This window comes from Sceloporus occidentalis, unplaced genomic scaffold, assembly GCF_023333645.1.
Source record: "Sceloporus occidentalis isolate IW3139 unplaced genomic scaffold, rSceOcc1.0.p SCAF_472, whole genome shotgun sequence".
Classification (NCBI taxonomy): Eukaryota; Metazoa; Chordata; class Lepidosauria; order Squamata; family Phrynosomatidae; genus Sceloporus; species Sceloporus occidentalis.
In genome coordinates this window covers 13,594-30,819 of record NW_028317452.1, presented here as the reverse complement: position 1 = coordinate 30,819, position 17,226 = coordinate 13,594, and the positions used below count along the sequence as shown (strand labels likewise).

The window sequence follows — 17,226 nt, the reverse complement described above, 5'->3', positions numbered from 1 at the left end:
AGTGTGGAATAGGAATAAGTCAGTTCCAGACTGTGTGAACCTGAGAATCTGCTCCTTGACCCCGATACTCGGGGTAAAACCCTGAGAGCTCCCAGGTATGGTGGCCGCCTGTGTCAGTGCCAGCTTCAGCTAATCCCTAGGTTTTCCCTTGAAATTCATCTCCTCAGCTGAATAAGAAGGCAAGAGGGGCTGGGCACGCACCAGGTAGGGTTATTAGACAAAACATTAGCTGCACTCTCTAGTAGGCTAAGCAATCAAACTTTGAGAGATCTGTGTATGCTTTCCTCTGAAGGCTCAAGAAGCATTTTCAGTTTCTATAGCAACAACTTTACAGTGCCCACTTTAGCGTGGAACAGCGCCTTTATAAATAAGGAGGAGAAGATCTGGAATTGATCAAGGAGTTGGTGAAGACAAAAGCCACTCCCTATGCTGGGTGAGCATGGACTTTCCAGAGGCCAAGCAATCAGCTACAATATCTAGGGCAATGAATATTATGTTATCAATAAACAAGTAACTAGTGGAATAAGTATATACCGGTATTAATAAAGTAGCAATAATATACAGGTAACTGTGCACTGACAATTAACACCCCAAATATTACACAGCTATTGCAATTGACTGATACAGCGTTAAAACTGAACTGAAAAAATAATAAATAACATATATTATAGGTCTACCCAAAATTTTAATATCTATTAGCAATACACTGATATCGTCAATAATGGGTTCATAATATGTAACCTGTTTGCCTAAAGCTAGCCAGTACAGGGATAATTCTGAGATGCACATTATTTTGTATTAATGAAGTAATTCTATGATATAATTCTGGTATCACCACGCCCGTTCTAATACTCATCTAGCTGCATGTTAATACTATGAGCCGGCGGGAACAGCTGCCACTTGCTCAGACTAGAGGATGTTCCAGCATGTGAACAGCAGTGAGCAAACAGGAGTGTGCCAACTAACAGGAAAATGCGGGGGCGAAGAAAGAGGGAATACCAGACAGCCTGATACTGCAGCAAGCGTGTGCAACATGATAAGCATTTATAGCACGTATCCAGAGATGCCACATCTACGCACCCCTATCATAACCCAAAACCATAGTACCCACTCCTGCAGACCCGAAATTATATACAGCATGCAAATCATAAACCAGAGAAACCTTAGCCAGCCATCAGCCTGTCCTAATGTGAAAGATACACTTGGAACCCTGCAATTCCTTTCGAGATTTGTGCATCCAGAACCCTAAACCCACCAATCTTGATTGGTGCAGTGATTTATGTACCCAGACCATTGCACCAGTTGCTCCTAGCGAGACAGATGCACCAAGAACCCTGAACCAGCCAGTCATAAAGTGATTCATGCATCCTGAAGTTGTCATTATGGTACATGTACCCAGAACCCTAATCTATCCACACCAAGTGTGATATATACCAGAAGAACACCGCCACAACCACTCCCAGTGTGGAAAACACCAAAATAACTATCTATTCCCAGCGTGACACATTCACAGGGAACTCGGAAATCATCAGTCTCAACATTACGCTCTTTCAGAGAACCCAGAACTCTCTTCTACTAGTGTCACACACTCAGAGAGAACCCTGAACTCTCTTCTACTAGTGTCACACACTCAGAGAGAACCCTGAACTCTCGTCTACTAGTGTCACACACTCAGAGAGAACCCTGAACTCTCTTCTACTAGTGTCACACACTCAGAGAGAACCCTGAACTCTCGTCTACTAGTGTCACACACTCAGAGAGAACCCTGAACTCTCTTCTACTAGTGTCACACACTCAGAGAGAACCCTGAACTCTCGTCTACTAGTGTCACACACTCAGAGAGAACCCTGAACTCTCATCTACTAGTGTCACACACTCAGAGAGAACCCTGAACTCTCTTCTACTAGTGTCACACACTCAGGGAGAACCCTGAACTCTCTTCTACTAGTGTCACACACTCAGAGAGAACCCTGAACTCTCGTCTACTAGTGTCACACACTCAGAGAGAACCCTGAACTCTCTTCTACTAGTGTCACACACTCAGAGAGAACCCTGAACTCTCTTCTACTAGTGTCACACACTCAGAGAGAACCCTGAACTCTCGTCTACTAGTGTCACACACTCAGAGAGAACCCTGAACTCTCATCTACTAGTGTCACACACTCAGAGAGAACCCTGAACTCTCTTCTACTAGTGTCACACACTCAGAGAGAACCCTGAACTCTCGTCTACTAGTGTCACACACTCAGAGAGAACCCTGAACTCTCATCTACTAGTGTCACACACTCAGAGAGAACCCTGAACTCTCGTCTACTAGTGTCACACACTCAGAGAGAACCCTGAACTCTCTTCTACTAGTGTCACACACTCAGAGAGAACCCTGAACTCTCATCTACTCGTGTCACACACTCAGAGAGAACCCTGAACTCTCTTATACTAGTGTCACACACTCAGAGAGAACCCTGAACTCTCGTCTACTAGTGTCAGATTCTCAAAGAGCTTTGAACTCGTCCTCTAGTAGCGTGACACTCTCTCAAAGAACCTTGAACTTTTCTCTCCCACCATGACATACCCTCAGAAAACCCAATGTGTCACATAACAGGTCTCTGGACATCACTCGGTTGCTCAGTCTACACAATGCAAATCACAAAAGTATACTTAAAAAAATAAAATACTAAATGCATTGAACCATATATACCACAAAAATCATGTAATACGGGATTCACAGCACTATAAAGACTGCTAACAATCAAGGGCAATCAACAATGCAAACAAAAGCTAAAGACCCATCATCACCTTTGAGAACCTGACATTAATCATTAAAATCACAAGAGAAGCACACTGACAGGTTGGCAGGTTGTGTGGCAATACCCTATCAGCACTTGCTCTTGTGTCACATGACAAGTGTTCCCAGCAAAAAACTAAATTTCACATGATTAAAGATTTGTTTCTGGGTTGGGCCAGGGCATTTAACAGAACTAGGAATGCTTTTAGTTTGAAAAGTGTTAACGTCAGCATAGCCGGTAGAACAGCACCGAGCAGGTAGAAATCGCACAACAGTCACACATGCAGTGTAGTGCAGAACACAAAACATCGCCCTACACAATGCATTCCTAACATCTTGCCATCAGTGCCAGGGATCTCAAAAATAACGATGCACCTCTCTTCTTTTCTCATCATCTACTTTAAATCATGCCTGCATGCCTTACGCTGGACTGCCCAAAGCCACTGGAAATCCCTTCCTCATCCATTTCCCCCAAGCTTTGACAACTGTATTTTTTAATATTGCAAGCGGTCTATTAACCCAATACCCATTTCTCGGCTCTTTTGTCAAACCCCACTCATCATATCAATTAGTTTTTAGTCTACACCTCCTGTGACGTCCGTACTACTCCAATATCTTGTATTTATTGTATGACAGCAATTAATCTAACGTTTTTCAGGTGCACCCCTATAGATATAGAGTAAAAGATATCAACAGAAACTTGATTGCAGTGCATTCCTGTAGCATTACACCTGAGAACTTCCCAAGGCTGGTTCAAGAAGGCCTCCCCATCCAGATCTTCATGGGTGCCTGGAAGAGGGTCTTATAAAGCTAGTCATGCACTGGGGCAGGGTTAGCGTCTAGGAAATGGGGTGGGGAACGGGCAACATTTCTACCATCTGGAGATCAGAGACTGCTTTGTGATTTCCAAACTCAGAGTATTTCCAGGTATTTTCATTATCCAGGATTCTGGATCCTAATGGCAGGGCTTAGCATCCTGCTACCTCCTCCTATATAACGCAAAACCAAAAAATCTATTCTGTGACATCATTTTTAGGACGCTATCTTTGAAAGCTCATCATCCCAGGCCATCTATGTCTTGCAGATGCATTATATATATGGCACCAAACAGGGGCGCTCTGCTCTTTTTTCTTCTTGCTAGCACCTACCCAGGCGCCTGTATCTTAATTTTTTCCTGCATACAGATTATGGAACATGCTGCTAGTCATACATAAGAAATATCACACCCATGAAACAGCAAACCTTGCAACATCTCACATTTAAAGGTGATCCCCGCATGGGATTCCCACACCACACTTCTGCTTTCACTCAGTAAAGTAATATAACTAGCTACGAGGTCCCTCTGTGACATCACAAATGTGCTCTTTGGCCACAGTTGAAATATGAACATTGCAGAAACCTAATTATTTGAGAAGATAACACCTCTTCGTAATTTGTCTCATTAGTATTTAGATGGAAGTTCAGCATAGTCATTTTAAACATTTATCACTAAGTGTTTTTATTAAAACCACAACCACATGGTTTTTTTTATGACACTAATAGAAATTTAGCATTGCTGTGTATTGCTTTGATTGCTGTGAGATGTGAGAAAAAAAATACAACTGTTTTCATTAAATTAAATGGTAATTGTGACACTACACTTTCTCTTCCCCACAGCACATACTAATAATAAGGATTCCCTGCCCAAATCACGCTAAAAACACACTTCTTTTACAAATGGATTCTACTTTAAGTGATGAGATAAAAGGCCACAAAGGCTATATTGACCCAGATCATAGTCGCCAATAGTACTGCAGTACCCTGAAGGCATGATACCATTCATTTAATGCAAAAGAGGACAACATGCACAAATGGCCATCCTGATGAAGGCACATGAGCTATAAGTAATACCATGCCTTGGCTTACTGGCTGAGAATCATCACATTGGGTGATCACCATACCTGGGAACTCTCTGGGTTTCACCCGGACATTGCCGGCTGAGCGCTGCTCCTCCGGTTCTTCAGGTCACGCCCCGCTTATTTTTCCTTTACATGGGGGTTCACCCGGACGTCAGCGGGAACGCCCCTGAAGTCAGCAGGACCGCCCACCGCCGTCAGCGGAAACTCCCCCGACGTCAGCGGGACCGCCCACTGACGTCAGTGTGCATTCCTGGCCGCGTCCTGCAAGGGAAGGCTCCGGGTAGCCAGAGCCGAGAAGTTCCCAGGTATGGTGATCACTGATGCAACCAGAGTTCAACAAGTGATATTGCTTTGTGCACTAATAACGTCTAGGCACCCTCCAGATTTTTTGTTTTTTGCTACAAAATTATCTACCAATTTACTACTATTAAAGCCAGTATCTAAATACTACTGGACTACACTTATCAAAGACTGGACCACCATAGGTAGAATAGATAAGTGTCCCCTTTTTTACAGCCCCGGCGGTGGCGCTGTAAGATCCCTGCTTGCTAGGCAGCTCCTCTAGCACCTATGTCAATGGTTCTTTCCATCACACCACAGAATACAATGTCATATTACAGCCCTATCAAATAATGGAGCAAGTTCTAGAGATTGTGCCACAGGTGCTGAGATCCCTCACACCCTCATAAGGTAAAGGCAAGTCGTTTGGGGGGGAAAAAGGGGGGGAAAAATTAGAAAAAAAAAAAAACACCCTTGATATTGTTTAAAATAATGCAGGATGGACACTAGACCTTTCTCTTCTAAGACATATAGAGTGGCCACCAGCAGGGACTTAGTCATGGCTCCATTAATATTAACCCCTTAAAACCTAGGTACTTTGAAAGCCAATGCTTTAACTATTCCTCTGGCGGGTGAACTGTTAAATCTGACCCTGGAAAAAAAGGTTTTATTAGAAGTAAAACTGCTGCATTGCAAAGCGGAGGCTATCTAAAAGAGCTTGTAAGGGGGAGGAAGCGGGGGAAGGGATACGTCAGACGGAAGGCTGACTGTGAACCAATATTGCCCAGCTCAGCAAACTACAAAATGCAGTTTGCTTTTTTTAATTTAGTCTTCCTCATTAAAACATCTGCAGGCCACTTCTGGCAGCTCCTCAGCTGCTGAATACATTTAGTTTATTGCATATCCCCTAAACGCAATGCTTGTTCACCAGAGAAGACAATCAATGCAGGTGGCAGCAGCCATGTGACTACATGCCACAAAGCAAAGGGTCCAAGGGGGAAGAATTACTGCTGGAACCCCTCTCCTTGGTGGGGTAGCAGTGGAACAGAGATCTGGTCTGCCATCAGCACTCCTATGACACTCAAAATTGCAGTTATGAAATCACAACCTGGTGTGTCAAGTCCTCACAATTAAGGTGGACAGGCAGCGAGAAGGAGAATGGAGGCACAGATTGCATTACTCCACTACAAGATCACTAGGAACTTTGGAACATTCATCTCCTTGCAGGTGCTTTCCTGCAATTTAGCTACACCCTTAAGCCGAGGTTGGCATAAACAAAATGAGCAGTGCTAGACTACACATCTTATCAAAGAATACATAACAATCAAACTATAGGTGCCAGTAAAAAAAAACATCAACGATTGTCTAAGTGGTGACCCATAGAATGTGGCAAGCCATCTGTGGTTTTAGCAGGGGTATAGAACACAATGCTCATGGGACAGATGAAACTTGTAATTTTTTTTGTGCCCAGTACGGTCATGAGATGTTTTGTAGATCTCATTTAATAAGCCAACATCAATTAACCACCTGCGATAACAAAGTCTTTGCATTACAGACCTCAATAAAGCCGCTCCTTTGTAGTCTTGAACAGTATGACTTAAATGAGGAACTGTCAGCCTTGTAACTTTTAGGATAACCGAATTCACGTATTAAAACTAAGCACCATGAATAGCACATCAATAAAGTTCATCTTCTAATGTTATTCCCTTTCCTCTTCATTCCACCCTTGGAAAAGATGCCTGAACCAATCAATAACAGTAAGCAACTTAACAATAGGTGAGAGAAAACTAAATGTGGAGGATTAATCATGTGGATCCTGCGAACAAGTCAAGATGGCTAGTCACTTTATGAACTACACCACCAGGGATAAAGACCCCCTTTCTTTAAGGCGGGCAAATGGGGGAAAAGGGGGCTAAGAAATACAAAAAAAACGACGGGGAGAAAGCATAACAAATGAGTAAAGAAAGAGAACAATTAAAGGCGTTACAGACAGGAATTAAATTAGGGGATGCAGCGAAACAATCTGAGGGGAGCAGATTCTAGAGAGGACCTGGAGCCTGCACAGTCTAACACCGACCCCATATGCCTTCATAGTGAATAGTGATGTGCTGTTTGTACTTTTTTACATTGAGAGGCCCCGACAGAAGAAGAGTGGGCTTGGATCCTAAGTTGATATGGGCCTCAATGTCAAATGTCTAATGGTAGCCTTTGTTATAGGGTGGGGTGATATAGAGCAATAGGAGGAGTTATATGGCTTATGGTGTTATATGGTATAATGTGAGGTGTTATGGGGTGTAATCGCATTATTTAGTTATAAAGAGAGGTTACATGAGTAATAGGAGGAGTTATAGGGAGGTTATATGGAATAATAAGGAGGAGTTATAGGAAGGGGTTATATGGATTAATATGATGTGTAATTAGATTTTATAGTGTAATATAAGATTATTTATTATATAGATAAAGTAAGGCTTTACTTGCCCTTAAACTATGTGTATGGAGTAATTCATTTCTTTCCACAGTCACTGTTTGCACGATTACATGTATCATTTAAACTGACAGCATTGAGCATCAGTCTTTTCCACATGAGGAACTCGCCGCAGAAAATATCAAAGTAAATCAGCTTTATCAAACTGGAGGCTGTTAATGTACAGAAAGCTATGTGTGTCCATTGGTAATAGTGCTCCACAACACCCCCTGTCTGACATAAAATTTGTTAACCACAGAATGACATGTATCTGTCAAAAGTCTGCATAAAATACAATTTTACACATATATATATATATATATATATATATATTGAACGACGATATCATTGCTCATTGGATTCTTGCGAGCTACTACGCCTCTTCATTAACATAAATGTGACACAGGAATATGACATCATGGAAACATTAAAAACATGGACACACAGTGGCGTGACCAGGGGTAGGCACCAACATTACTTATGGTGAACATTTACTGGGGTCTGTAGTGGACTATTTAATGATCTTCTAAGGACCTTCACAAACCTTGTCACGGACACTTGTGTCCTTGTACAGGCACTTTGTCTATCCCTACTATTATACGTTATTACTAACTCTATATCAAACCAGCTCAGGATAAGGTAACAAAGACATATTGTACAATGATGGCAATCTACAGCTGTAACAGTCCTAATTTGGGACCCATTCAAATATATCTGTTTTCTGTAACAAAAAAAACATTATGATGAATCTGGAAATAGAGGCCTATATATATATATATATATATATATATATATATATATATATATATATATATATATACGCATGAAGGGATGGACAAGTCTAGCTGGCATTTTGGGTTGGCCAGATGGTCTGATGGCCTTGATGGAATGCTGCACTGCGCGTATGTAGACATTAATTTAAATCCCTAAAAGAAAACCAACAACTAGGTACTTATACTATATGGCATAAGTGTCTAGTTTCAGTGACTACTTTGCATTATTACATGTCAGAATATTGATTAAAGCATGTATTGTAATAGAAAAAGATTTCATAGCTATACTATATTGCAGAATGAGGTAAGCAGAATAATCCTACTTTGAAGAAAGACCATAAATATGGTGAACAGTTAAGCATACCTAGCTCGGATATTGACCAGTATATTGAAAAGAGTAGGTCTTGGAACTTTGAAAGTTGGAACTTTTAAAATCATGGTGTGCCACTAATCCTTGTGGGCCCTTTACACAAAAATGAACACAGAGTAAGCATGGGACACCCAATAGGAAGACATCCTTCTGTTGTGGAATATAAAGTCCCATGTAGTCATTCTACAACAACCCATTTTATGAGTTAGAGGGAAATTACAACCACAATGTATCCTGAGGGATGTAGCTAAAAATGGAAAACTATTTGTTGCCTACAACTGGCTCATACTTCTACACCTGCACTGCCATTTCAATTGCAAATAACCATCTGATGAAGAGATCTGCGAGGACCCAAATGCTTATGTGACATCTTTTACTACATTGGCCCTAGAAAAGGTATCACCTCTGGCTAAACATTCTCTTGGATCAATATAGCCATACGCATTTTCCTTATTAATCAAGCAACACACCACACTAGTATACATACATTGTCCTGCTGGTTAATTGTAAACATATGGGAAGTAACAAAGACTTCCATTCACAAGAAGCTTGCATGGACTGAAAACTAGGAAAACCACACTGAAAGCTATGCAAATCCTCAGATTAATATTACACTGAGAAACTACACCAGTAAAACCAATCCAAGTTAAATTCATTCCTCCCAAAGAGACCAACATGGTGGAAGGACAGGTGCATTATATGAGCTTTAGACAGGGAGCTCTGGGATTTCAGCACTGCCTTGCACTCTGTTCATATGTCTCTTTCACCTGGAAGGCAATTAAGGTGTGGTTTTTCCCCCATACGTCACTTAGATTTAGACCCCAAAATAAACCCAAGTCAAGATTTTTTTTTTTTAACAAAACACTAAGAATTTGAACCACACGTGTAAATATCTGATTGGAGGAAGACAGTGCAATCTCTATAATATCTTGCATGTCTGTGTGTGAAAATTTTCCCATTCACACACAGATATATAAATAAATATATCTATATATATATCTAGATAGATAGATAGATTATTTAGATGGATATTAACCAGATTTATAGTTGAACAGGGGGGACAAGCTACCAGACAGAGATCAGAGCCGGTGATAGGTAGATACAGATAGACGTGGTGTGTATATTTCTGCTGTAGTAATGCGATTTCCTTGAATGTGTGTATTTAGATACAATTAACACACAGTGTGTAATATGTTATAACTGTGAATTTGTGAACAAATTAGCATATTTGTATGCATAAATAAATTTCACCTTTAACCTATGAAATGATACATGTCTTTATAACACATAGGCAATAGAAGCATTCCAGAAGATGAAATATGGGTAGGCAGACAGATGTGCATATATATATAAATATATATATATAATGGATTAATTGATATACAGAATGATAAATAGACCATACATGTACAAGGAGGATGGGTAGATTGTATAATAAAACATAGTATTTTCATCTGGGATGGGTATAAAATGGCCCTGGTTCTGAAATCATGGGCTGGACAATGGTGTTCCCCCTAAAATCTATTACCAGCTGTCTGTATGCAGCAATATCTGTGTTTATTCTCGGCCATTGCACAGTGGGTCAATGCACTGCAGCGCTGGGATATCTATGGAAGTATTCTACATGTTATAATACTATATCGCTGCATGGCTGCCACACAGCCTGTGCAGTAGCTGTCCAATGCAGTGCTGCATTCAGCTGCCATATATTTGGGCACAGCAGGGTTGCGTGTGCCTGTGTGTTGCTTTTTCATAAGCATTTATACAAATCCTAGACTAGGTTATAAACCGCAATACTTTATGTATCCAAATAATGCACAGGGGCATGCAGATGGCAGTAAATATTCTAGCTAGGTAGGTACAGACAAATGTATATTCCCGTGCCTGTGTAGTGATATGTACAGCAAGATACACCAGACAACATTATGTGCAATATACATACATACATATATGTCCCTGATATTGACACAAAAAAACATTTACATATACACATGCACCACAATAGACATGAATAGATATACGGCAGTGTGGAGTGATATAGAGGCTTATAAGTATATATATATATATCCACATATACGTTTCTTTACCAGACACTTGCAATATAAATACAGAACTGATGAGCCTCGTAATAGACTGTTATATGGACGTGTGTGTGTATATATATCTATATATATAGATAGATATGTATGTGTATGAATACAGATATGTATACAGGGATATGTGGATTAAGAGATAAACACATAACTATTAAGTATATACACACACACAAGCAATGGTTTTAGTGTCGTTGTATGTCAGCCCCCGTGGTGCATTATGACCCGTCCCTCAATCCCTCTATGGTAAAAGGATATGGCCATTCGGTGATTTTTTTGGCGTATTTCCTCACCACGTTGTCCTCGCTGAAGAGGAAGAGAGAACGGTTGACGGTAAAGCAGTTTTGCCGTACAGGGATAGGGTTGTAAAGAGCCATGGTGCGGGCCCTCTGGGCCATTGATTGCTTGTAGATCCGTTGGGCCCCTGGGGGCCCACCCTGCCGGCTTCCGCGCCCTGCGCCACCACCTCGGGCCGGCACTTCATCCCCAAAGCGTGCCCCCATGCTGCAGGGGATAAAGTCCGCGGGTTACCGGAAAACAACGAGTGAGAAAAAGACACAGGAGACCGAGAGAAAAGGACGCTGCAAAGCATCACATATCATCCAGACAAGCTGCGTCCCAGATCTGGCTGCAAGCTCCTCGGTTATCTTCTCAAGTAGGCGTAAAAATATATATATCTATAAAGATATACGCATGTATAACTATATATTAATATACACAAATGGAGAGAGGCAGAGCAAAAAATATATAAATATATAGATAGATAAACATACAGCAACCAGTCTTTCGTCAGGATCAAGAGGACCTGAACTTAAAGAGTTGCACACAGAGCAGAGAAACTGCAGGCGGAGATGCTCAGGTGTGCTCCGTAATATGCAGCCAAATCTATCTGTATATACATATATCTATAAATCTATACAGAGTCTTCATGCATGGCTAAAAAAAATTCAAAGTTCAATCCGCAGGCAGAAAAAATAGATTTATGTGTATAAAAAGAATGGTTAAAAAAGGGAACAGATAAATCATTCCCCCTCCACCTCTCGAGGCCTAAAAAAAAATTAAAATGAAAAATAAAAAAAAAGGATCAAGGGGTCTGTCGGTGTAGACCCACTCCCCGGTGCGCTCTGCCTTTTTCAGAGCTGCATCTTTCACGCCGCAGTTTGAAGATCCTGCAATCCGTCCGGGGCGGTGGGAGGAGGAGGTGGAAGAGAGAGAGGGAGGAGAAAGAGAGGAGAGGAATGGGGGGGGGGGTGATATAGACAGGATGGAGATAAGGCAGGATTTCAAAGTATGGGGGAGCACCTGAGAAGCAAATGGCTTAGCTATAGTGACATTTGGAAAAGGGAGAAATATATTTGATGCAGGGGACCTGAATCATGGGGAAAAAAAAAAACACAGGAAGGGGGGCTAGATTGGAGGAAAATCCTTAGGGAATAAAGATCTTGTATCTACCCCTCTTCCTATTCCTATGCTCTCAAAATGATGCCTCAGCTCGTTTCCGACTTGGGACAATACAGTAATAGTCAAGCATGAACCCTTTACAATATCAGTAAAGAGCGCGACGGAGAAGGAGGGTATAGAGAAGCGAGAGATTGGGAAAGATGGAGGGAAAAGACATGCTGCAGTCCTCCCTCCACCCTCTCCAACTCCCCAGTCCTTTCCGATGTTGAAGGGTCTGGCAACCATGGGTCATTTAGCACCTGTGTATTAGTATGAGCAGAAGACTGGGGTGACCACAAAAATGGATCTATATATATAATCAAAATACCTATAAATAAGGTTTAGGGAAAGTGGAGGTGTAATGAACGTTAGCTGGGCAATTTCTCCTAGCTTCTCAGCTTGATCTACACATGATACCCTCAGGCCAATCACTGCAGCAGCTGGCCTGCCAAACCCACAGGAGTTTCTATAGGTGGGGGGAAGGGGATCTGGAAAACAGACAGAATAGGGAGCAAGAAATCCAGATTGAACGGCGGAGTGAAAAAAAAGAACATGGGAAGGATGAGGGAGAAAAAAGGGAAGGATGGATGGTAAAATATGAAAGGACTAAACAAGCAGAAGAGAAGGTATATAAGAGAAGATATAGGGGAGGCAGGCAGACTCGGTGAGACTAAAAGAGGGCTGAACAGAGAATGAAGAATTGGGGGGTTAGTTGGAAGCGTAGCAAGCGAAAGAGAAAGCAAGGAGGGGATTTGGGAGGATAGGAAACACGAAACACAGGACAGGGTCAGCTAGGAAAGGAAAAGAGTGAGAAAGTAGATAAGAGAGGAGTGGAGGGAGGGAGCAGAAGCATTGCAGTGATGTGTCACACATAGCCAGTGCAAGCAAAGCTGAGGGAGCTGTCCAGAGTGCTGAATCCGCTCAGCAGGCTACAACATGGACACTGCATTTACAGAGATAGACAGACAGACAGACAGACAGATAGCCTTCTACATTTACAACACAATATAGAAAAATATCCATATATTATTCATACAAGTTAATAAATGTTTTATGATGCAGGTGTAGCCCAGATTGGGCAGACAATATGCATCTCTTTCTCCCTGGAACCTCCACCCCTATATATAACTGCCTATAAATGTGTGCGTGTCTGTACCTAAGGTTAGGATGGAGGTATATCGTGTATTCTGTCAAAACTTCACTGCAGCCTTATCGTTACCTATAACATCACTGCCACCCTCACTTCATTGTCGCTGCTCCGTCACCATCATTTCACTATAACCGATCTGTCATAACGCTTTCACTGCTCTGCCACCACTTCTGTGCACCTTCGCTATGCTGTCACTATGCTGTGTTCGGTGAAACCAGATCTCGGATTTTTTTTTTCATTATTAGAATTGTATTTTTGTATCGCTGTTCTGTCACTTGCATTTAATGGCGCAGGTAACATTCTGATTAACCTTTTCACTACCATAGGCATCCTAAAAGCCCCTTATTTAGGCTTGTGGAAAAAACCTTTCATAAGCCTATGTAGTATTAACCATTTTGCCACTAGGAGTCATTATAGAATCACCCAGTTAACCCCTGCTCTCCCACAGACTGCAGAACATCACTTCATTAATGTCTCCTTGTACTCAGACCTAGGGATCACCATTTATCAACGAAACATCTGCCATTATATTGATGCATTATCCCCTGAGAGACCTTCAGACAATGCCTCCTGGAACCACAAAACAGTCTGAAGACCATCACCCCACTAACCTGTGCCTTGTCAAATACACAACAGCCTACAGTCGCCCTTTTGGCATTAACCCCTTTAAAGCATTGCGCCGAAATGAAGACCCTTTTCCAACCATGTAAAGGGTCACTATCTGCTCACAGTCTATCTCCAACATGTTAAATAAAACCCTTAACCCTTCCTGTCTCAAGGCTGTGCAGCTACCGCTAGCCCTCCTGTGCTAGGTGCCATTAGTAGAGGCAGGTTAAGAGTTAACCGTTTCCCAGCAGGCACTTCTGCTGACACTGGAGATAGGCACTTAGCTCATTGCCCTATTCAGCACTTTAAAGCTTCAGGGGATGCAGAAGTAGCTGACCAGGAGAGGCAGAGAGGCCTAAGGAGAAGTTGATTAACTCTTTGTGTGACCACACAATGGTCACAAGTGAAGCTGATTGTATGATAATGAATAACAGTATTGGCTTGTCATAACCCTGACTGGCTATTCGGCAACAAAAATATTACATATTACCAGCACACTTTGCCATTTGCTGTAAATTATACTCATTAAAAAGCTTGACTCAGAATTACATCCCATTGGCAAGCAGAAAAGACTGTACTCATACAAGTCTCCATACTGCCAGTTAGTGTCATCAGAGATATCTGTGTGGCACTTCCATTTACAATAACTATCATTGGGTGTCTCTCCTAAGGGTTTCAATGTTCTTGTAGCCTTTGTCAGTCTTTATCTTTAATGTAAAAATGGATTTTGCCATATTGGTCCCAGACTGAAGTCCTCTGAGGTCCCTTCTTCTGATGTAAGGTCTTGAAAGCTTCTGAGACCCGAAATATTACTTTATGCAGCACAAAACAACTGGAAAAAAACGTACAAAAAAATGTTTATGTCGTCTTCGTTTATGTTTTTATCCTCCTCATTAAATTGCATTACATTTATTTATATAGCACCAGCAGATTCTGTAGCGCTGTTACAATCAGTCAGTAAAAATAATTTAAAATCACACAGTAACAAACTGTTACAAAAGGAAAAGAGGGCCCTGCTTTAGGGAGTTTACAATCTAATTGGTTGTTGATGGGGAAGTGAAAAAAAAATTAATTCATAGCATAATTAAATCCTCCAGGATAAAAAGCAGAAAAATAATCAAAGACACAATCTTTAATGCACCAAATATTAAAAAGAACTGAACAGCCACTTACTATGTTGTTGGAGCATATAAGACACAATCTAATACACACATAAATAACACCACCACATAGGGCAATGGGTTTTCGCCACGTGGTACAATTGTTGGTGATTTATGTATTTTCCCCATATATGTGGTGTTTATTTGTGTGTACTTTGTTATGCCTCATGTCCTACCCTATCCGTGTGCCACATGCCCTGCCCCCAGACACTGTGATATAAGGGACCACACAAGATCAAGACCCTCCAGGAGTATCTCATCACTTCAAGCTAATGCATTTCACCAGATCCCTCGGAGCAGAAATGACATGCCTGTCATAGTCCATCCATATAAAACCAAAAGGGTGACCATCCACTTCACGCATCCTAACTAACCACATCTTTTGGTCTAGAAGGAGGCAAATAAAATGTAAAAAAAAAAAAAATGTCTCCAAAGTAGTAAAAAGCAATCCTTGACTCCAATGGCAATTAGGGAATGTTGATCCAGGGTAAAATCTAAGCTAAAGTTAAGTGTTCTATATCATATCATGTATATATAATAAGAGGCAACACCGCAGTCTTCAACCAGAAGAAAGAGAAAAAAGGACCTGCGCTTCAGTCAAGCTACAAAACACTGTATTTTCTTTCAGGTATATATACCTGTTACAATCACATTCAGTCATCATAACATGTGCATATAAACCCGTCTAATTTATCAACTCAGACGTAATGATTTCTTAACACAAATTGTGTGTGCGGGAAATGTGAATGTGGAAGGGACCTTATATCAGTTGAGAAGGAATCTCCATCAGATAATCAATTGTTAATATTTTTCAAATTTCAATTGAACACAATGGGACAAAAGAGGCAGTTGCGTCTAAGGAAAACGGTGTCACGTGAATTATTCCCCGTTGCGTTAGTTACGGAGCCTCGTCTTAGTCATAATTAGAATTCAAAACCAATTTTCCACTTGCTATTCTGGTAGGAAAATGTATAGATCACCTTGTACGCTCTGTAATGTTTAGGTGACACAGCCCATTTAATCGAACAAACCACCAAAATCATTTACTTATTCCACTCGGCATAAAAGCTTCTTCACAAAAGAAAAAGCAGCATCATTGCCATGACAGACTCGAGTTTTTACACACACATTCATATCAACCTGATCTTTCAGTATAAAACTGTTTGAAAGCATAATTGTATCCCTCCCAAGTGTCCCTTCAGAAAGGACAGTCCCTCTTTGGGACCCAAATCCCTTTGTCCATTTTTCCTCCCGACATGGACTGTGCTATGTAACAAATTATTAATGACAGTATTATTTCCTAGTTACATAAACAACAAGTTTCTTAGTCAGAAGTGAACTCTAGATCACACTTACCAACATAAGTTTGTGAAGGAACAACGGCGCCCATGTGATGTTACATGCAACTCCACATATAAAATCTGGGTGGAGGTGTTAAACTTTGATTCACAGGGTGATTTAGGAGCTATGAATTGCCCCAATAATAGGCACCACTTTTTACCATAATTTAAATCTTTAAATTATAGGTGTTGCCCTATAATCGGTGTTTAGATATTGCTCTATAATCGGTGTTTAGATATTGCTCTATAATCGGTGTTTAGATATTGCTCTATAATCGGTGTTTAGATATTGCCCTATAATCGGTGTTTAGATATTGCCCTATAATCGGTGTTTAGATATTGCTCTATAATCGGTGTTTAGATATTGCTCTATAATCGGTGTTTAGATATTGCCCTATAATCGGTGTTTAGATATTGCTCTATAATCGGTGTTTAGATATTGCCCTATAATCGGTGTTTAGATATTGCTCTATAATCGGTGTTTAGATATTGCTCTATAATCGGTGTTTAGATATTGCCCTATAATCGGTGTTTAGATATTGCCCTATAATCGGTGTTTAGATATTGCTCTATAATCGGTGTTTAGATATTGCCCTATAATCGGTGTTTAGATATTGCCCTATAATCGGTGTTTAGATATTTTAAGATATATATATATATATATATATATGTACATGATATATGTCCCCTCTACCATATATCCGCAGACTGTTTCCGTGCCCATCTCCTTACACGCGACTCTGCTTCTTCTCATTCTTTTATCCATTTTCTGTCTTCCGCTTGTCCCCGTGTGTTCAGTCTTGACTCCCAGCGCACTTCCGCAAAAGGGCGGAGCTTCCGAGCACACCCGTGCCCCTGATTGGCAGGG

General features: G+C 41.0%; 1 protein-coding gene across 1 annotated transcript in view; it reads right to left on the bottom strand.

Annotated features, from left to right (window-relative positions):
* Positions 1–11,165, bottom strand: part of LOC149271696 (voltage-dependent P/Q-type calcium channel subunit alpha-1A-like) — a 99,851-nt gene extending 88,686 nt beyond the window's left edge. Inside the window, exon 1 of the mRNA XM_089507195.1 lies at positions 10,921–11,165. Coding sequence (XP_089363321.1) covers positions 10,921–11,165 — 245 coding nt within the window. The remainder of the gene's footprint in view (positions 1–10,920) is intronic.
* Between the last annotated feature and the right edge of the window lie 6,061 nt (positions 11,166–17,226).